General features: G+C 45.0%; 2 protein-coding genes across 2 annotated transcripts; one reads left to right on the top strand and one right to left on the bottom strand.

Moving 5' to 3' along the window:
- The first annotated feature begins 1,978 nt into the window (after nucleotides 1–1,978).
- cct7 (chaperonin containing TCP1, subunit 7 (eta)) lies at nucleotides 1,979–6,716 on the top strand. Its single transcript, XM_076086953.1, has 12 exons — nucleotides 1,979–2,048; nucleotides 3,003–3,086; nucleotides 3,185–3,254; nucleotides 3,349–3,455; nucleotides 3,574–3,752; nucleotides 3,859–4,030; nucleotides 4,144–4,308; nucleotides 4,422–4,610; nucleotides 4,791–4,888; nucleotides 4,989–5,121; nucleotides 5,535–5,741; nucleotides 5,847–6,716. Exons 1-12 carry the CDS (start codon nucleotides 2,043–2,045, stop codon nucleotides 6,072–6,074), a joined length of 1,638 nt encoding a protein of 545 aa, XP_075943068.1. The 5' UTR covers nucleotides 1,979–2,042; the 3' UTR covers nucleotides 6,075–6,716.
- A 67-nt stretch (nucleotides 6,717–6,783) lies between these two features.
- hspa12b (heat shock protein 12B) lies at nucleotides 6,784–17,817 on the bottom strand. The gene is made up of 13 exons (XM_076086881.1): nucleotides 17,772–17,817; nucleotides 17,206–17,288; nucleotides 16,449–16,573; nucleotides 16,176–16,362; nucleotides 15,840–15,944; nucleotides 15,462–15,578; nucleotides 14,009–14,186; nucleotides 10,835–10,921; nucleotides 9,670–9,774; nucleotides 9,331–9,589; nucleotides 9,129–9,232; nucleotides 8,784–8,974; nucleotides 6,784–8,705 (listed from the first exon to the last, which is right to left on the bottom strand). The coding sequence occupies exons 1-13, from the start codon at nucleotides 17,815–17,817 to the stop codon at nucleotides 8,229–8,231; spliced, it is 2,064 nt and encodes a 687-aa protein (XP_075942996.1). The 3' UTR covers nucleotides 6,784–8,228.
- Nucleotides 17,818–21,037: the final 3,220 nt, after the last annotated feature.

Raw genomic sequence — 21,037 nt, forward strand, 5'->3', positions numbered from 1 at the left:
GTTTGGGTGTCGTATGGTGCATTTACATCATCATGACTTCCTTTGCTATTGTTGAGCGCTCTGCCTTCATAATGTTCGTGCTGTTCCTCCCCGTTCTCGTCGTAGACACCTTCTGCAGCCTGTCTATTCTCAACGCATTGAAAAGGCCTCCGCCGGGGGACAGAGGGGTAATGGGGAGGAAGAAGGAAGGGGAGGAGGAGGGAGAGACTGGCCAAAATGGGTCGAGTGGAGTAGGGAAGATGGAGGATGGGAAAAAAGAGCAGAGCAGAATGAAAGAAGGAGGGAGCAAGGAAGAAGGGAAGAAAGTTGGAAGGAGAGAGCCGAGTGGAACAGGGGTGATGAATTCCACGAAGAAGAAAGCCTTCGTCACCATTACCGTCATCCAGGCTGTCCTCGCACTCAACTACCTCCCCTTCATCCTCACCTGGCTCATGGGTGGACGAGTTCCAGCCCGTACCCTGACGTGTCAGTACGTGGCCTTGTCTTTAGCCGCTGCATACAGCTGCAGCTACCTGCAGCCTCTGCTCTACCTGCACAGACTGGGCCGGCTGCCGTGCATGATGTCACAAAACCCCTAGTTCAATATCACAACCAGGGTTAGGTGGATTTTTTTGTTGTGATTTAATTCCCATCTTTGCTTTATAGAAGGAGGAACAACTACGCTTATAATGAAAATGTCTGACTTCACCTATTAAATTTGACTTTGTCTTTGTTTGTTCTTTAAATGGTATTTTTTTAACTCTCTGATTAAAAATGTCTCGTTCCATTAACATGGTTTGAGATGGCCTGCATTGTAGTTCATGCTGTTATCATTATGATTAAAGTCTGATTGTGGTAAATGATGGCGTGATGGTGGAGCTAGGTGGGACAAACATTGCTGCTATATGTGAATTATAATTATAACATGTATTATTATTAGTAGAAGTAGTATGTATTTAATTTATTTATTCATCTTCTTCCTGTTTTTCCTGTCATATTGTTTTCTTTTCTGTTTCCGATGTCTTTCTTCTGTGTGATCTCTTTTGAAAAGCAATAAAAGTGAATTATCAAAATAATCTATTTACAACTTGCTTTGTGTACAGCTGAGTCTACATGCTATAAACAGTCTACGGAAAAATCAAAACACAAACACAGTAAGCTACCTGATCCTTTCCTTCAGCTCTAGATGCAGGGACACATTATAAACACCACCTATACGGAAACGCACCAATCATTTAACACTATATGTTTGAATTAAAAGTTACTATCTCAACTTCTACAAATGCACAGCGCAGCTGGATCCTTGTAATTGTGTGAAATGTAAATTTTCAGAACATGCTGCCGCGTTCTGTTTTGTGTCCGTCGCAGTATGCAAAGTCCCAGACTGCATGCTCACTATAGGATGCTAATAGGTGGTGACATGAAAATTATGCCACATGAACTCTGAACATGTTTATTTTGACAACTTTCCATACAGCAAGGCAGGTTCCCCTCAGAGAGTTTGCCTATTATGCTATAACTCGCTAAAGAAAATGGAAAATTCAAATAAATGCACTGTGTAGAGCATATAAATAAATAAATAAAAAGAAAGATTACAAAATAAAATGTGACATCATTGGGGAAAAGGCAAAAATGAAATTGATAGACTTTTGAAAAGGGGCATTGTGAAATAAAAATGTCTATAATGAAATACAAAAAATGCTATACCCAGTTACTATGAAAATAACAACAATGATACAACATATATAATTTTCATAATAATTTTGAATAATTTCTTACTTTATGTCACAATTTATTGGTTGGTTTATACATTTGTTTCACACAATATATTCAGATGATGTTACTTTGATAATGCGCTCTTTGTGAACACTTTCGGGCTCCATACTAGTGATTTATACTCGCAGTATTTGCACAAGAGAAGCTTATCTATCAATAAAATATAAAATGATCATGGTTGACAAAACGTTGCGTGACGTTCTTGAACGCACCCCTAACAGCTCTTGAATTCGCAAAGCATTGTGGGATTGGATGCTGGTGGAAAGCTTCTCGAAGGAACTGCAAAGATGATGGTGAGTGAGCTAGCATTCATGCCCAAACTCAAATGTATAATCCGTGTCCATCCTTCAGTCTGTCTGCGGGAATCTGCATCCGGACTATTCGCGATTTAGACGATTCCCATTCGGCGTTCTTTGGAAGCGATTATTTTTGTGAAAATGATTTTTAAACCCGTTTTATTTGTAGCATCACCGTTAGCCTCGTAGGGGGAACCAACATCAATGGGCGTCAACGATGCTAACGGTGATGCTAGCTAGGCTCTTTGTAAGAGTGGCTGCGTAGGACAGATGTATATTTAGTAAATATAATAAGGTTTTATGGCATATAGTCTGCTACAATGACCGGTAACATTAGCAGACTGTAAACAGACATCCGGTTTTTGACAGTCACGCAGCATGTCTGATGAGAAACAAAAGCATCCTTAAAGCTACAGTACCAGCCACAGCCTCTATGTTTTCTTATAGCCTTCTTATAGCCTTACATGGTAAAGTAATAAGACTTAAAGACTGAGTTCGTGCTGTAGCGGAGTGATTTACACTCGTATTAAAATGTATTTGGATAGTTTTTTTTTATTACTGTTTGCTTTATCTGGACAACAGAATATTTAGACACAATGATCAGACTATTATCACAATAATTTAGTGAAACATGATGAACAGTAACATTGAGCTATAGTATTATAAATGAAAACTACATTACCTATTCTCAGATTTAAGCATCTTTTTGGCATTTTTATTGGAACTGAACTGTGTCACAGTGATGGTTTCTATTGTTAGCACTGATATATTGTTTAATATTCCAAAAAAAGCAAATGTGTGCTAGCAGTATTCACATTTTTAGATAACTAGAGGAAGCACTACTTCAGTATACTGATTCCCTAATTTTCTTTCCTTCATTTACTGTATTTTTCTCTTCCTCTTTTCTTCTGTTAACCTCCTCTTCCTTCTCCTCTCTTTCCGTCTCTCTAGAACGCACAGGTGATCCTGCTGAAGGAAGGGACAGACTCGTCTCAGGGTGTTCCCCAGCTCGTCAGTAACATCAATGCCTGCCAGGTCAGAAAATACAAACTTTCCTCTTGGTTGTGTGTTTTTTTTTTTTTCTCTGTTTCCCAAAATATGCTCTAAAGCACCTGTTGGTTTGTCTTCTCCAGGTGATCGCCGAGGCGGTCAGGACCACCCTTGGGCCCAGGGGGATGGACAAACTGATGGTGGATGGCAGAGGTGAGGAGAGAGGTGTAGACACGGATGGAAGGATCGGAGTACGGGTTGAATTCACCCTCACCAGGAAAATGTGTGACTGATTGTGTTTTTCCAGGTAAGGCCACGATCTCCAATGATGGAGCCACCATCCTGAAACTGCTGGATGTGATTCACCCTGCAGCCAAGACCCTGGTGGACATCGCTCGCTCCCAGGACGCTGAGGTGAGAAGTGTGTTTTTTAAAGGTTTAAGGCCTTATGAAAATTGAAAGGTTGTCAATTCCATTTTCTCCCAGACAATACGTTTTCATAATCTTCTTGATCCTGTTTTACCATCCTCAGGTCGGCGACGGCACCACCTCCGTCACTCTCCTGGCTGCGGAGTTCTTGAAGCAGCTTAAGTCGTACGTGGAGGACGGCCTCCACCCCCAGACCATCATCAGAGCGTTCCGCACTGCCACCCACCTCGCTGTCAGCAAGATCAAGGAGATCGCCGTCTCTGTGAAGAAAGACGACAGGCAGTAAGCGCTCACTTTTCACCGTAACAAGTTCTTTACATGGCAGAGAGTGTTTGATCTGTCCTATGAGTAATATTGTATCCTTGGGTCCCCTCCTCTATCCCCTCAGAGAGCAGAGGCAGTTGCTGGAGAAGTGTGCCGTCACAGCCCTGAACTCCAAGCTAATTGCCGGTCAGAAGGAGTTCTTCTCCAAAATGGTGGTGGACGCTGTCATGTCTCTGGACGAGCAGCTGTCTCTGAAGATGATTGGCATCAAGAAGGTCCAGGGAGGAGCCCTTGAGGTTTGTTTCTTTTACTCTCATTTAAACAAAACTTTTCCTGAAAGTGTTAAAACACAAACACAATTTTTTTTTAAATCCACCCACTTCACTCTTTCTTTATTCAAATTTCACAGGAGTCCCATTTGGTCGACGGGGTTGCGTTCAAGAAGACCTTCTCCTACGCCGGGTTCGAGATGCAGCCGAAACGCTACGACAATCCAAAGATTGCACTGCTCAACGTGGAGCTGGAGCTGAAGGCCGAGAAGGATAACGCTGAGGTCCGCGTGAACTGTGTGGAGGTATGAAGACCACAACACGGCATCGGGATGGGAAATAAGTTCCCGATCATGTTGTAAAATTCATCCCTCATCCTCGCTCCCTGTAATTTAACTCTCTTTCCCCTTTTCTGCAGGACTACCAGGCCATTGTGGACGCCGAGTGGAACATCCTGTATGACAAGCTGGATAAGATCCATAAGTCAGGAGCCAAGGTGGTTCTGTCCAAGTTGCCCATCGGTGACGTGGCCACCCAGTACTTCGCTGACAGAGACCTGTTCTGTGCTGGCAGGGTGCAGGAGGAGGATCTGAAGAGGACCATGATGGTAGGACACAGAGACAGACACTGAATACATCGCACCTTTTACACTAAAAGAATGAAGATGGATGACTAGAATACCTGCCAGACTTTCAGTGAATGTTTGCTTTATAGTTATGCTTTCAGCTGTTTATCCAATGTTAAAATTCCCTTGAACGAGACTGATTGTGTGTAATGTGACCTCCAGGCCTGCGGTGGCTCCATCCAGACCACAGTGAGTTCCCTGACAGACAACGTCCTGGGACAGTGTGAACTCTTCGAGGAGGTCCAGGTTGGAGGAGAGAGGTAAGGACGTGTTAAATATTGTATGTAAATATTGTATGTAAACATTGCGCGCACAAGGATTCTCTACGACGGCTCACACCCGTCCCGTCTGTGTCTGCAGGTATAACTTCTTCAAGGGCTGTCCGAAGGCGAAGACGTGCACCATCATCCTGAGGGGCGGAGCCGAGCAGTTCACGGAGGAGACGGAGCGATCTCTGCACGACGCCATCATGATCGTACGCAGAGCCATCAAGGTCAGTCATCGCCTGGAGGCTCATTACGTGTCGCCATCAGGAGTTTACGATAACGTTTATTTATTTACAGCCCTGTGTTGCTGTAAATTACTTTTTACAACCGCAGTTCACAGCAGACTTTTTGACTTCTTAAAGCAGGAAAAGCACAAATTTATTTAATAACTCTAATGATGGCTGCATTCCACTTAGGGGAGGTCCTGGTATTGTGTATTCTGGCTCACTGGAGTAACCTAGTGTGACACTTAATGGAACTGAGCCATTGTTATTGTCACCTGTGCTTTTCCTTCTACGACGTGTCAAATTGTCTGTCGTGAAAAAGGTCTACTCGATCTAGAACCTCCACTGTGTTTGATTTGTCTGCCCATCCGTTCGCACTGACGGCAATAAGCCGACTGTACTTGACCCTTTTCCAGAATGACTCCATTGTGGCGGGTGGAGGAGCCATAGAGATGGAGCTGTCCAAGTACCTGCGGGATTATTCCAGGACTATCCCCGGGAAACAGCAGCTGCTGATCGGAGTGTACGCCAAGGCCCTGGAGATCATCCCCCGACAGCTGTGTGACAACGCCGGCTTTGACGCCACCAACATCCTGAACAAGCTGCGCGCCAAACACGCACAGGTCGGGAGATGAAACGCACACGCTTGACCTAATCCTACTCTGTTTTTAGAAGTGGAGCGGGGAAATGTATAATTTGTGTGCTTCCCGTCTGTCGTCTCCCTGCAGGGCGGTATGTGGTACGGCGTGGATATCAACAACGAGGACATCGCGGACAACTTCGCCGCCTGCGTGTGGGAGCCGTCCATCGTGAGGATCAACGCTCTGACGGCGGCGTCCGAGGCCGCCTGCCTCATCCTGTCGGTGGACGAGACGATCAAGAACCCGCGCAGCAGCATGGACGGACCTCCCGGAGGAGGCCGAGGCAGAGGCCGCGGGAGACCCCACGCTCACTAAGAACCTCACGAGCAGAACCTCATTTTGAACTGGCATTAAAACCCAAATGCAGATAGAGGAGTTTGTCTTCGGCACAGTTTAGGTTACATTTACACATAGATGCAAAGATGGTGTTGAATGTAGCTCGGCATGTTTGACCTGCATATGGATTTGAATTCTAGATAAAATTGGGAGATGTAAACAGTCAGACACATTGCAAATGGCAAGTAGAGTGAAACAGATAGAAGGGGGAAATGAGACTTGGTCAAAGGTGGCAGACATTTCTTGTGTTTTCTTTGTCACTTATATGTTTTTCTTCCTTAAACAGACCTTACCAAGTGAAAGCTTAACATTTCAAGCCTTGCTTCTTTCTATGTGTCGCCAATTTACTGAGAAATGATATTGAAATACAAGAACAGAACTAGTCCCCTCTCTGGTTTTGAACTAAACGCAGTCCTGTACCCTCCGAGTTCGCTGCTCTTCTCTGACCTGAAGCAGCTGTTCCATCATTTCTGATCTGGTTTTGTGTTATGTGACAAACTGATGTGTAACATGGTGAAGTAAAGCACTGATAGGATGTCGAGCCGTTCGTACCATTCATTGTTTTGGCTGTGTGAAACTATTTATTGCACCATTATCAATAAATTCACAGCTGAAATCACACTGTTGACTGTTTACGTGTGTTCTTTTAAACATCTGGTTGAGGATGGAGACCATGGAGGATGGGAAAATGGTACAAAAGTTTTTATTTTAATGTAAAATATGAGGCCGTGGATCGTGAAATTGGAATAATGTAAGGATGATGCTAGTCACTTTTCAACCTGCACGGTTCAGAAGAAGCGAGGTTGGGTCAGCATGATGAACATGATCCAGTGGCTAATAATCTAACATGAATACAGTTTATTACAGCATACACAACATACAAAGACGCTTTAAATGGAACACAACAGGATGTCTTAAGGTGGGAAAGTTAAAGCCCCTACAGGAGTTAAGAATAACGAAAATAAAGACTAGTTAGACAAAATATAACTAAAGCTCTACTTTTTCATCTCTTTTAAATGCATTTAGCCCGTCTTCTTTAGTTGATAGTTTACTCGGTTGTAATGAACTTCAGTCACGTTTTAACATGTGATAACATCTAGTGAAGACAACTGAGCCATCTCCATAATACCTGAGCCCACTCCATCGGCTGAGAAAGACACAGATGTGGTTGAAAGCAACGGGACAGGCTATTAAGTGTACTCCCATTTCTGTACGTGTATAATGAAGTATAATCTGGAAAAAATAGCTTGTCACACAGATGATGCTCTTACCCTGATTTGCAATGAAAAAAAACTTCTCCCGAAGTGTGAAACACCAAACTCCACACCTGAATGGTGACGTACTTTATGATAAACATGCATATTCTGCGATAATGCCTCAGTCCTTCCCAGTGAAGGAACCGTAGGAGTGTTTCCTGCATGCTGAGAACTTTGAACTGCCCATAGAACCTACAGCTTGTAGTTCAGTCTTTTCGCCACTAGGTCGAGCACAACCATAGCCAATGGAGAAACAAAGCTGCAGTCAATGTAGTTGTATTAATATCTGTATAATGGAGAGTGAAATAGGATTTAAATGAGGTATCAGACCACAACTTTTGACATATCCCTGTATGATTCATTATATGAGGGGGAAAGGCAGCAGTCTTCATATTTAACATAGATGAGTGAGTCTCACTCTAGGTAGTTTTATGCAATAGAAATACACCTGGGACAGGTTGAATTATTAGAAGGTATGTGATCGTTGCAGCAGGGATGTGCACTCAGCCACCTGCCGGCATTTGCTTTTACAGAGTTCATACAAGTGTTCCTCTGGATAATTTCTGGGCAGGAAATGCCTGTGACACTGAATTCATGTCTTCTTTTCTTGGACGTAGAGGGCGACCTTCAGTTGAGGAGATGCTGACAAGTGTTTTTTAAAGGAGCTTTTGAAGGTTGGAGAGTTTTTAAAAAGTTCCTCTCATGATCTTTTTTTTCTAGTCTAATGAGTAAACGTGAAGCATAAATGTTTGATTTACAGGATGTGAGTTTCTTCTTAGAACGCAAAGCCGACGCCCAAAGTACCGGTTTTTTTTTCTACAGTCATCATCCCTAGAATCAGTGTTTTCCAATCCTCGTCTCTACTTCCTGCTCCTCCTCAGTTAGACAGGAAGTCTATGGAAGCCCGGACGGTGCGGTTAGACAAGACGTCAACGGCTGTGACTTTGATCTCCGTGTCTCCAAACTGCATGGTGGCCTTGATCTCTCTCCTCTCTGGGCCTGCTCCTCCCCCTGCTCCGCCCACTGCTCCCGGTAGCGGTAACGGTTCCGGTAGGTCCAAAGTTATCGTCCCGCACTTCCTGACCCCGGGGTCGGTGATGTAGGCAACGTCCTCCGTCGAGCTGCAGTAGATGTTTATGATGATCTTCCGCTGGCCCACGCGAGCGGGCGTGTAGCTCCGCCTCACGACCTCGCCCAGAGCCACCGACTGGTCGACGCAGACGAAGCGGTCGAGGATGTCGGTGCACCACTCGCGGCCCTCCTTGATGAGGAGTTTGTCGCGGGGGTGGCGCCCCTCCACGAACCGGTTCAAGACGCCGACGCCGTAGATCAGGGGGCATCGACGCACTCGGACCTGCGAGAGAGAAGGCTGTTAAAGGAAAAAGGTGTGAAAGAGCTGCTCTGTTACCAACGGGTGATCCTGAGAACCCACCACGGTGGGATCCAGCCCGAAGAGCACGGCGCCCTTCAGTATGGTCAGCCCAACGTCATGGGGGATGATGATGCGACACGCCTGCCCCAGCGCTCTCTGGACTGCTTTCTGCAGCATGGGCGACTCTGCGAAACCGCCGACCAGGAAGAGGAAACGCACACCGCGCACCTCCGGCTTTGCCATCAGCTCCTCTGTGAGGGGAGGTAAAAGATCTTTAATTTCATACATCCATCCACTCTTTGTCCCATGACCCAAGTTGTCATCCTTGTGAGGTTTGGGCAGTTCAAGAGAGTCTGTAAGTTAAAGCTGCGCTAGTCTGCACAAGTGTCTCTGTGTGTGTCTCACCGATGTGTTTGACGATGCTGACGATGGTGGGCTGGAAGAGCTCGTTCATGGCTTCCTGTGTCAGCCGCAGCATCCCCTGGGACGACCACTTCACTATGTTCATCCTGACACACACACACACACGGAGGAGAGAGTTTGCATCTTTAGTGTTACACACACACTAAATCAATCCATTAGTTAATCGGACTGCTCACACACTCACTTGCTCCTCCTCAGGGCGGCCTCCACACTCTGCCCCCTCTGTCTCTTGTAGAAGTCGATGAAAGAGAAGGGAAGGGAGATGTTGAGGGCGTTGGTCCTGCCCGGCGCCGCCGTCCGTTTCCTCGCTTCGAACGCGATGGTGAGGTCCACCCAGGCCGCCGGCCGCTTGGCTTTGAAGCTCTGGATGAAGTCCTCGCCGAAGATCTGGCACAGCATGGCTTCGAAGGCCAGGTCTACTCCGATGGCACCGTATGGACCGCCTGGAAGAAAAACTCCCATTTGGAAACCGCAGGGGGGGTTTATTTTTATGTGTTTTGGCAGATTGTGTGAATGGTTGTACCTGAGGCCTTGTAGAGCTCTTTGAGTGTTCCCTGTGGCTGCTCGATTTGATGGACTGTCAGGTCAACCGTTCCTCCTCCGCAGTCGGCAACAATATACCTGTCACCTACACAAAGAGTGCACGAACACGCACGATTCAATACCTTCAGTGTCCTGGGAACGCCAAGCATTTAAATAAAATCTGTTAAAACTGGCTTGATTTCCGGGACAGGAAATATTTTACACTGTAGGAACACTCTGTTTCTCCTCAATTTGTAGGAGGAAATTGTGGATTGTGGATAACGTGTCTTCATTTTTGTGGAATGTCTAAATGTCATGTTTCCAGTGTGTGTGTGTGTGTGTGTGTGTGTGTGTGTGTGTTTCCCCTGAAACTCTTCAACCAGCAGACCCCGAAACATGAACAGTCTCCAGACATCTGTGATTGCTGCGCTCCCTCTGCTAGTGCGCGTGTTTGTGATCCGTAAAGCGATCAGAGCCAGTTTTGGCTTAGTTACTCTGACTTTAGCTGACCACACCCTAAAGCGCGTGTAAGTGAGTGAGAGAGCGAGACAGTTAACAAGCAACAAGCACGAAAAATGTAGGAGGAGGGCGGACTCTCCCTGTCTGGGGAGAGTCCCATGGGCTGGGTCTTTCATATGTGTGTGTGTGTTTGTGTGTGTGTGTGTGTGTGGACAGGAAAGGGTTCAGAAAGGGTCAGCAAGGGGCGCGTGGCTCCTTAGATTGTTGTCACGGCTCAACAGAGAGAAAAGACTGTGTGTAAAACCACAGATATGGGTGAGTTTAATTGTGCCTGGGTAGGATTTTATCATGTCAGGCAAAACTGGACACAGGGTTGTAAAAAAAAAAAAAAAAAACTTATTTTATTGCGACCCTGTTCTTGTATAATTATGAGTTTATTCTTGCAACATTTAGACTTTATTTCTCTCAAAATATAAGGACTTTATCCTCACAATAGTGCAAATATAAAGGCAACCGCGCTGGACTGGAAAAGCACACATGCAGTAAATAAAACTGAGGGTTAGTAGAAATGAGAGAGTAGGTGTGTCTGCTGCTAAAAGTCAACCGGCTGGGGTTAAAAGTCAAAGCCATCAATATCTCCGACATGTGGGGTCTGTATGTCCCTCTCAAAAACACACACACACACACACACACACACACAGTCTTACCAGTCTGCAGCTCAGACCACAGCTCTCCAGTTCCGCTCTCCACCAGGAAGGTCCTGCTGTGTCTGGATCGCCTCAACTGCTCCCTCGCTGCAACAAGCGAACACAAAGCTGAACACACACACACACAGGTACACTATGTGCCTCAGTTTTTAATACACACATCTGAAATAGCTTAGGTCATTAAATCAGATCAAAAAGTCACAGCGAGGCAAAAGATAACGGTTGAACGTCGTTTTCAGCAAAAGAGTTTTAAAAGCCCATGTGATGCTCTGCAGTTCTCCAGTTCTTCAGGGGCATAGCAAGGATTTCTGGGTCCCAGGAGCACAAGCAGGAGTTATTGTGCCCCTGAAATATTGCTCTGGGCCCCTCTTTTCTTAATATAAACAATTCAACAAGAATGTATATGGACTCTCTCTCCAGCTGTGGGCCCCAAGAGGCATCGTCACCTTTCACCACCTTGCACCGCTTGTATTCAAACGTTTTTTTTGTCTTTTCTGTGAAAACATATCGGCGCAGCTTGTGTTACACTAATGCTCAATGCATTCTGGCTCAAGCAAAAACAACCCAATGAAGATAAATGTTTTGTAATTTAATTCCATAAGTTCCATAAGTCACGAGGCCGTAGCATTTACTCAATGAATAGCATAAAGTCTTTGGATCCAAGTAAAACAGGAAAAACCAGAGTCCTGATGTTTTCACATGACAGAAGCAATTTGTTGGAAATGCTCTCACTTTTTTTCTTCGCTCTCAACATGTAAACTGCCCGACTGGCAGGTTAAGAGTATGGATGGACGGAGGCCAATGAAAGCAGGACACACTCTTAACACAGCTGACAGAAATACAAAACACCTGACAGCCTGTTTGACAGAGCAGATACACGCATAGGCCTTCATGCATGCACATAAACCATGAAATGAGACATGAGGGCTTTTAAGATGACAATTAACTGCAGATCAAAGGAACGAAAGAAAAAAAAGGTCATATTTCTCCGTCTTTGGCTTTTAATAACACAAACTCTTTGACAGGGTTATGGCAAAGCTTGGGTCCTGATGTAACTGTATGTGTGTTGTAATAGGTTTGGAGTGAAACTCTTTGAATAATTTAGGTTCAAGTGGTTTTTACCAAGTTCCCTCAAACCCCATGAGTGCTACACACCACGATAATCAGAAAGAAAGAGCAATTATTGAGCAACAATGAGTACATTGTCTTGAAAGCAAATACTCTTGCAGTTGTTAAGGCTCTGGATGACGCACGAGGTAATGCATGTATGTGTGTGTGTGTGTGTGTGTGTGTGTCTTTGTATGGGGTTGATGAATGAAATGCAAGTCTGGAAACCATTTTCATGAAACAGCAGAAAAGAAAATGCATGTGTGTGTCCGTGTGTGTGAGTTAATGACTCCCCTGTGCTATCTTTGGAGACGAAATGAGGTGGAATAGAAGCTAAAGATAGAAAAAACCATGACGACCGTGATGCCAAGTGTGTGTGTGTGTGTGTGTGTGGAAATACTGTATGTCTGTTTGTGTGGCGGTCTGTGTCTGCGGAGTCCTTGCAAAGTGTGCGACCTGGCAGAAAGAAAGTCGGAGGGGGAGGGAATGTTAAAAAGACAAATGAACGCGAGTGAAGGAGAGGGAGAATGATAGGCTGGGGGGGGGGGGGGGGGAGTGAGATCATGAGTCTCCCTGCACCTTGTTCCAATTACAATATCCTGTGGCTAGTGTGTGTGTTGTCGTGTGTGTGTGTGTGTGTGTGTGTGTGTGTGTGTGTGTGTGTGTGTGAATGTTCTCTGTGTGCGTGGCCCTGTGTAATGCGTATGTGTAAGTGGGCCTGTGCAGGGGATTTTGGACGCCGTGTTCGTTCGCTGAATTGTGCATCCATCACCTTGTTCGCCCTTTGCTGCAAATTTGGTAGCATTTTCCTGCAGCTGCTGCAAACACAAATGTTCTCCCTGCAGCTTTAATGTAGTCGTGGCGAAAGTCATGTTTCCACTCAGTCATAGTCTCTTTTGTCCTTTTATTTTGAAAAGTTATGCAGTCATATAACCTTGTGGGTCCACATACTATAGAGTTGCAAAGTGAAAGGAGTTTCTGGTTCTGGAGGTGTTTTTCTCCACTTTAGCTCCACTATTCAATATTGTTATATCAACAATAGGTCAAATGACTAATTTGTAATGTTAAAGAAGTCTCTTGTAACCAAAACCTGCAGAGAACCATCACCCAACTGTGCGGTTCCTCTCAGCTCTATGGTAGTGTTTTAGCATCTTTCAGCTCATTGTTTTGGTTTTCTGGTTTGGGTTCACTTTCAGCCGAGCACCAAATGACTGATAGGTAACATACAGAGCGGAGCACTTGTTTCCCTCATGAGCGGGGACCCAAACAGAGCTAAAAGGTGCGTGAGTACAGTGTGTACATTGGGAACTGTCTGCATACACGTTTGCCAAATCAACCTTATGGCGTGATAACATGCCAGTGTTGTGTTTACAGCTTGATGCGCTAACCCCGAGTGCTATAAAGTGCTCCAGAAAGAAAATGTCAGAGGCTCAAATCACAGCTTCAGCAAATACAAAATGCTTCCTCGTTGCAATTATGAGCATGACTTTGTGCCATCGTTATTGGCTCAGAATCTGAATGTAGTATGCAGGTTTTTTACAAAGCTCACCTTTAACATTTGAAGCCCGTTGCATTGTTGGAGGCGTAGTTAAGATCTCCCCTCATGTTTTTATATGCATAGGTTTGCGCATTTGACTTTTTTATCAAAGAACAAGAGTTTTAATGCCCATGCTCTGCTCTCACTGCCAGTCACAAGCATCGTCTATGCAGAAAATCGACCCTGGATGCCACAAATAACTTTGCAATAATGAATTGAAAAGCCACATTGCCACAAAATACACATAAGATAATAGAATACCACAAAATCTAGAAAAATGCTCAGTCTTCTGAGGAGAAACCACGAGAAGTATCTGAAGTCAGATCTCACACACAAACAAACCCAGTTGGTCCTTTGCATAAACCACAATCCCCAAGTGGAATCCGACAACATTTCCATGAACACACTGTGGTTTCATGCTTATGCTAATGACAAAGTCCACAAGAACACTTTCACACACGCACACACACACACACTCACACGCATACAAAAGTACACACACAGAAATACACACTCTCTCGCTTCACTACCTTGCCTGAAGCTGGAGTCAAAGGGCCGGGACCCTTCCAGATCAAAGCCATTCGCGATTGGCTGCAAGCTCAGGTCAAGCACCTGGTGGAGGCGGAGCTTACGGCAGTAAATGGACGCAGCTTCGGGTTCCAGCGCGATGAGGAGCTGCTCGGGACAGTCGGGAGACACCAGACCAGCCTGGAGGACACAAGACGGACAGAGAGGGAGAGAAACATTGAGATACTAAGGGGCCTGAACAAGAGAAAGAAAAGAGTTAGACATACTAGTACTGCAAAAAGGCCACTCTCAAAACTCCATCATGCTTTTAGACATGCATGTTGATACTGCTTTGGTCTGTATATACAAATGCTAAGTGCCATTAGGAGAGGAGAGCTGGTGTATAAGCACAGTCTTGATGTATTGGGTGTAAAGTTGAGTGGTTGAATGATGTGTGTGTGTGTGTGTATGTGTGTGTGTGCAGGGCGGGGGTCTGGACACCACTTCCTGTGTTTGTATGCCGGTCTCCCTCATTGTTCACTTGTGATGACATCATCACCAGCAGGAAGCACACACACCCCGACGGCCTCAAGCTGGGAGCCAGCGCAGGGTGTGTGTGCCTGTACGCCAGTGTGTATGCATCGGACTGTTTATGTATGTACCTGGGTGAGTGAAGGGCAGATGAGAGATAAAGGTGGGAAAACCTGTGGGTGTGTGTGTGTAACATTTTTTTTAAATGAACAGTAAGAGAACAAGAATGAGCGTGGCATTAAAAGGTAAAAGTTGTACAGTCTTTCCCATGAACTATTGCATATGTACTGTACAAGTACATACTCTCTGTCTCTCACACACACACACACACACACACACACACACACACACACACAGGTCGGTCCATTCTCATCGATGTGTATTGAGATAGGACTCCCTGCATTCCTGTCCATGTACGCACACTTCCTACAAGTCATTGTGACTTGTACAGCAAGTGTGTGTGTTGATGGGAAGATATACGAGAAGGATGGAGGCAAAAGTGCAGCGTTATGATCTGTGTGTGTGCGTGTGTGTGTCTGTGTGTGTGTGTAGATAGTAAGTGATCCTCCATGGGAACATTAATCACACAGCCTTTATCTCATGCCTTTTACGCTGTCTTTCTTTCCATCTCCCTTCCTTGTTCATCATCTCTCTCTGTCACACACACGGCTCTGATTTTGAAAAGTTGAAGTCACACAACCAGGAGCCTTTATAGTTACATGTATGTACGATACTGGCAGCCATTGATGGCCACATGTCGTTGTTCAGTCAAAACCATATATCTCTCAACTTTTCATAAAACAAGGTAATTAACAATAGAGGATTTTTGTAGGAAAAAAGCCTGTTTTTGTCAGACCAGAACAAGTTTGTAATCTTTCATATCTATTGCTCTATGCGTGGATTCATCAATATATAGTGTGTGCATGTGTGTGTGTGTGTTCGTACCAGGTATGCAGCCTCTCTCATGAACTGTTTGGCAGGTTGTCTCCACACAGCGGGGACGGTGATTACCCATCTGATCTCTTCTCCCTCCACCACCGATGACGACTGGTCCTTCACCTCCTGAAACCGGATCAATGAAACACTTTCTTTGGTAAAACACTCAAAAATTGAACTCGAGTTATTAGCTTCCATCAAAGCAAAGCACTTTAGGAGCTACAGTGCAGCAAACATCTCTAAGTCATCTCTACACCTTGGCTTGCAAAGTAAAGGTTTACATATATAAGCCATATATAAATACATCACACGCATATAATCCAGTGCATAAACGTGTCCACCATGAGGCACCATACTGCAGTCATAAACTGGGGCTTTAAAGTGCACCTTTAGAGCATGTTCCCTGAAGAAGTGCAGGGCGTGAGCAAAGACCTCGATGGCTCTGACCCTCCGTCCGTTGACCGCCTCCAGCTCTGTCTCCATGGTGAGGTCCTGAGTGAGTTAAAAGAAGGTCAAAATTGAAGCAGTAGAGGGAAAGATATCCATATTTTGTAATCCCTATTATAGTCTAAATTCCAAAAACACTGGATCCAACACCTCCCACAATGCAGTTCGATGCAAATTGGCCCCTGTTTTGTTAGGATGTATTACTTAAAATTGGCTTTCTATCACTTTTACCCATGTATTCCACCTTTGTCATCTGATTCTCCTGATCTCTCTTACACTTGTGCTGTGGAGCTTCATCTTGAACTTATCGAAGTACAGCCAGTGCCGGGCCTCCTCTGGGTCCAGGTCGTGGTAGAAGTCCCGGGCCGCAAACCCAAAACTGTGGAACCGCAAATCAGGAGTCAGCAGCAGAGAAGTCGGGCTCTTCTGATTGGCCACCCCTGGGTCTCCGCCCTCCCAGCGCCTGCACGGGAAGGAAGAAAAAAGATGTCAAGGGTACATAATAAAAGAACAGAAAGTGAAATGAAGACAATACACTCAGGCTCTTACTTCATCATGTGAATGGCTTCTGAGTCCCGCGTGAAGCTGAACGCGTAGCCGCTGGAGGTCGTCCCAAAGTCTATCGCCACGACAACTGAGAACGGACAGGACATCCTGGGTCTGACCTCCACCATCTGAAAGGGAGAGTTTGTGTGATTGGTAGACGGCACTGATATACTGATTCTTCATGATTACTCCTATTTAATAGATTGCCATGTAAATGTGTCCAGATAGGGAGTGTTAAAACCCCTCCTTTCCTCTCCTCTCCTCTCCTCTCCTCTCCACTCCTCTCCTTTCCTCTCCTCTCCTCTCCTCTCCTCTCCTCTCCTCTCCTCTCCACTCCTCTCCTTTCCTCTCCTCTCCTCTCCTTTCCTCTCCCCTCATTTCCTCTCCTCTCCTCTCCTCTCCTCTCCTCTCCTCTCCTCTCCTCTCCTCTCCACTCCTCTCCTTTCCTTTCCTCTCCTCTCCTTTCCTCTCCTTTCCTCTCGTCTCCTCTCCTCTCCTCTCCTCTCCTTTCCTCTCCTCCTTTAGTGCTGAAATGTAGATATTTTTTTAACACAGATTGTAGTCTATATTGGGGAATGCGTTAAGTCTTCACTTTAAACTCTGAGTGTTATTATAAACCACTAATGACAGTGAGACGTGGATGTGGGTTAATAGGTCGTGTTTAGGGGCTAAATATAAAGAAAATAAGTAGAAAGGAGAAAGGGTGTGTGCGAGTGTCAGTGGTGAATGTGTGTGTGTATTTGTGTGTGTGCATAGTTACCGGTGAGGGTGAGGGTGTGAGGGGTGCGATGCTGCAGTCATTTCTAGCTGTCGCAGGCGATGAAGGGGCTGATAAATGATCACCTGGGAATGAATGGAGATAGAGAAAGAGGAGGAGGAAGGGAAAGAGAAAAAGGATACACAGTGGTGGCTGACGATTAAAATCTCATTATAAACATGTTTCAGCATTACGCCACACACACGTACTCCACTGGAAAATAGACGGAATAGCCCAAAAGAAATCTGTGTGTTTGAGGCGCTATGCAGCCACTCTCTTATCACAAGGAAAGAGCCATTATTGGACTGTCATCAACTGCTGCTGCTAGCACACATGGAGACCTTATTTTCCTGACCTGGAGCTGCAGATGTCGAATTGAATGATTTTAGTGAACTGGAATGACTGGAATCTGATAAGAGTAATATTCCCAAGTGGGAGAGGGACACGGAGAGGTCGGCGTATTCACTCTCCAAAAGATAACCAGAGAGAGAAGTGAGTCATTCTGATAAGGTTGATATAGTAACGTAGCATGTGTATGAACCGTACAGTACTGTGTATTTGTGTCTCACCAGGTATCTGCAGGCTGCCGGGGTCCGGCTGCGCCACGTCAGCCATCTTTACAGGAGCCAGGGTCTGCGGAGAAACACAGCAACACCAACATGGTGCAAAAAGAGTAATGAATGATTTATGGCCTCCAAATAAAATGACGTAAAAGAAATACAGTGCATGAGATAGTGGGAGCAATTTTGGACACACCGAAGATATTCTTCGGCCAAGGAGGGGAAGTGAAGAAGACACACCCCCGACCATCTTCTTACAGCACACTTGAACTTCAGGTTCCCAGCTACTACGACTGCTCAGACGCCATTAACTGGTTGCTTTGGGAAGATTTCAGGTTTGAGTTTATGAATCAGAATGTCTGCCAAATACTAAATATGTAAATGTTATATGAACCATCTTTTTGTCTGGGTTAAACAAACAATAAAATGTGTAAAAAGTGAGAGAAACTGTTAAAATATATGCTGTATATAATCCTAATTATTGGGTTGTCTCTATGCCGACTGTATTTCCTCCTGCGCATACATTTACTTTGTGTCTTTTTGAGTATGTGTGTGTGTGTGTGTGTGTGTTAGTTTACATTGGCTTGTGCGTGTGTGTGTGTGTGATCTGAGCCAAGAGCAAACTAAACAGAGGAGTCCAATCGAACAAAGCTGTGTTTGTTTAAACCTCGTTCTGTAAGTGTGTGATTGAGAAAGTGAGAGAAAGAGACCGGGAGTTGGTCTGACATCCTTTCTTCGAGTACACGCATGCAACATCTGGTCTTTATTCAGGCATGTGCCCGAAACGTTTGAACATTTGTGATGTGTACTGTTGTCACTGGCTTTCTTTCACAGGGCCTGTCCTTGCTGTTTGATGATAAAACCAGAGGTTGAAACTCCACATCTCTTCCCTGCTTCATCTCTCTTGCACATACTTTTTTCTTTCCTTCTGTTTCTGTTGCATCCTGTTGTCTCTGTGAGATCAATGTGCAGTGGACGATTTACAATCCCCCCCCCCCCCACCCCTTTGCCCCTCAATTCCTTTCTTCTCTCTCTCTCTTTCTGAGACACACGACTTAGAGCTTGCAGGGGATCAGCAGAACAAGCAACTCAGACTCCCCCGAGACATTACATTAAGGACAGATTGTGCAACACCCTCCACTTTTATGCACCATTAACTATAGAGCTCTCTCACTTTTCAGTATATGGCAGATTTACTGGCAAGGCGGGCTTCTTTAGTGCTCATCATTATTAATCTTTGACAGTTCATAACAGAACCGTTAATGCAAAACAATACAAACCTGAAAGTTTGTAGCTCAGAAACTAAAAGGCAACTCAAAAGAGAGCAGACGACACAAGTTTTGATGAATGCGTTTGTCCAAAACTGCTTATAAAAAAATGCATTAAACCGCCATAGGACCAAGAGCAACATCAACAATTATAAGTGCTTTGAATCTTAACTCACCTCTTTGTACGCTGCTGCAGCACTATGCCCTTGTTCTGTTTTTGCCTCTCCAAAAGTATTCCCCAACAATCCGCAGTCCGAAGTTTGGAGTAAGGGAGGGCGATGGAGAGGAGAAGAACAGGAGGAAACTGGGACTGGATAGGATGCTTCTCTAGAAATCCCTTGATACAAAACTTCCCAGCTGCATCTGCATCTGCAGGCAGACGTCCCACATTTTGAATTCCCTAGTCAGAAAAGCCAACAGTGGGACGAGTTGCAACTTTAAGAAAAAAGGACTATTTTTCTTCTTCTTCTTCTGAGAAAAGTAGAACTTTCCCCAAAGAAGTTGTGAGTTGCATTTGTAGTTCTGTCTCTCTGCAGCCGAGCTCGCTGCCTCTTCGCTCAACGCAGGAATGTCAGAGAAGAGTGGTGACACACACACACACACACAAGTTGGAAGAGTGGGAGGGCTGTGACAGCGCATATGGGGGGAATGCTGGGGGATTTACCTCACTGGGAAATTGTAGTGTGTGTGTGTGTGTGTGTGTTGGAGACTGAGGGTGGAGTATTCCAGAGCGGGCGGTGTATTAAGTCATCTTGCCCTCTCCATCCCCTCCCACTCCTCCATATCTATCCTTCCTCTGTTTAATTATCTCTTCCTGTCCTCCTCCTTGCTTCTCTTTTCATCACTTCACATGCTGTCGCTATTTGTTTTAATTATTTATCTGTCTTTGTCTCCTTCCACTTCTTTGTCTTTTTTTCCCTAAAAACGTTCCTTGTTGCTGTAGCTGCTCCGTTGACCTTTTCATAACCTTTGTGTACAACTTTCTAACTTTGCAGACAAAAGCAGGAAGCGGTGAGGTGTGTTCTGTCAACATGTAACAAATAATGAACAATTCTAAATGCAAATGGTTCAGTGAATGGTTTGGAAATATGTTTGTTTTATTGCCGATCTAAAAGAAGATCCATATCACTGTTAGGTCTGAGAGTTGTATCCATGACAATCAGTTTAAACCATGGCAAATGCATTCGCTGCAGTCTTACCCAATACATGTAAGTGTTTTCTTATGCTTTGTGTGTGTGTGTGTGTATGTGTGTAGATTTGTATGTGTGGACCTTGAGGTCCACATCAATGCTGCATGGATCTGATTTCTCCCCACTAGAGCTGTGATTGAAAGCATACATTAACCCCCAGTGCTTGCAAACACACACACACACACACACACACACACACACACACACACACACACACACACACACACACACACACTGAGACTAGCTGGCCCTACTCCCAATGGGCAGAGGAAATCAGACCTCTTGAGTATTCGAAAGAAAAGGCCTCTGGTATATACACACACATACACACACCCACTCAGTCTCCTGTCAGATTTCCAAATCGAATTAGTGTGTGTGTATGTGTGTGTGTGTGTGCGTGTGTGTGCGTGTGTCTGGAAGCCATTACCTGGCATCTCTCCCTTTGCTGCCCAAACAACAAGAGGCCCCATATGGATCCTGCCACCACCACTCTTTCTCCTTCTTTCTTTCACTTTATTGCCTCTTTTATTGTTCTACATCTGTCCCTTCTCTGCTTTATTGGCCATTCTTCTCTCTTGCATCTTTCTTTGTTTAATCCATTTTGTTTGAACCTTCGCCCGTATTCATTTGCCCCAGTTAATTATCTAATGACTAAAATTAGCAGTCGGGTGGCAGCATTTCAACAGCTTTGCTATCAAACCTCGTCTTTTCATAATTTTGCCTGACACCTCTGTTTGGCAATCAGCTTCGCCCAACTCTGCATTAGACCTGCTTAAACCATAGACTTAAACCCACCAGGGAGGGCCGCAGTCAATCC

This window comes from Anarhichas minor, unplaced genomic scaffold (genome assembly GCF_050575085.1).
Source record: "Anarhichas minor isolate MPS153535 unplaced genomic scaffold, ASM5057508v1 ptg000009l, whole genome shotgun sequence".
In the NCBI taxonomy this organism is placed as follows: Eukaryota; Metazoa; Chordata; class Actinopteri; order Perciformes; family Anarhichadidae; genus Anarhichas; species Anarhichas minor.

Bases quoted from the DNA above. Each gene is read 5' to 3' on its own strand.
- cct7 (XM_076086953.1), top strand. The intron at 3,753-3,858 runs GTAAGCGCTCAC...CTATCCCCTCAG, and splicing joins GTGAAGAAAGACGACAGGCA to AGAGCAGAGGCAGTTGCTGG. The intron at 4,889-4,988 runs GTAAGGACGTGT...CTGTGTCTGCAG, and splicing joins GTCCAGGTTGGAGGAGAGAG to GTATAACTTCTTCAAGGGCT.
- hspa12b (XM_076086881.1), bottom strand. From the start codon at position 17,817: ATGGCTGACGTGGCGCAGCCGGACCCCGGCAGCCTGCAGATACCTG. The intron at 15,579-15,839 runs GTGCACTTTAAA...ATCCGGTTTCAG, and splicing joins TCAGGGAACATGCTCTAAAG to GAGGTGAAGGACCAGTCGTC. The intron at 8,706-8,783 runs GTGGGTTCTCAG...TCTCTCTCGCAG, and splicing joins TCGGGCTGGATCCCACCGTG to GTCCGAGTGCGTCGATGCCC.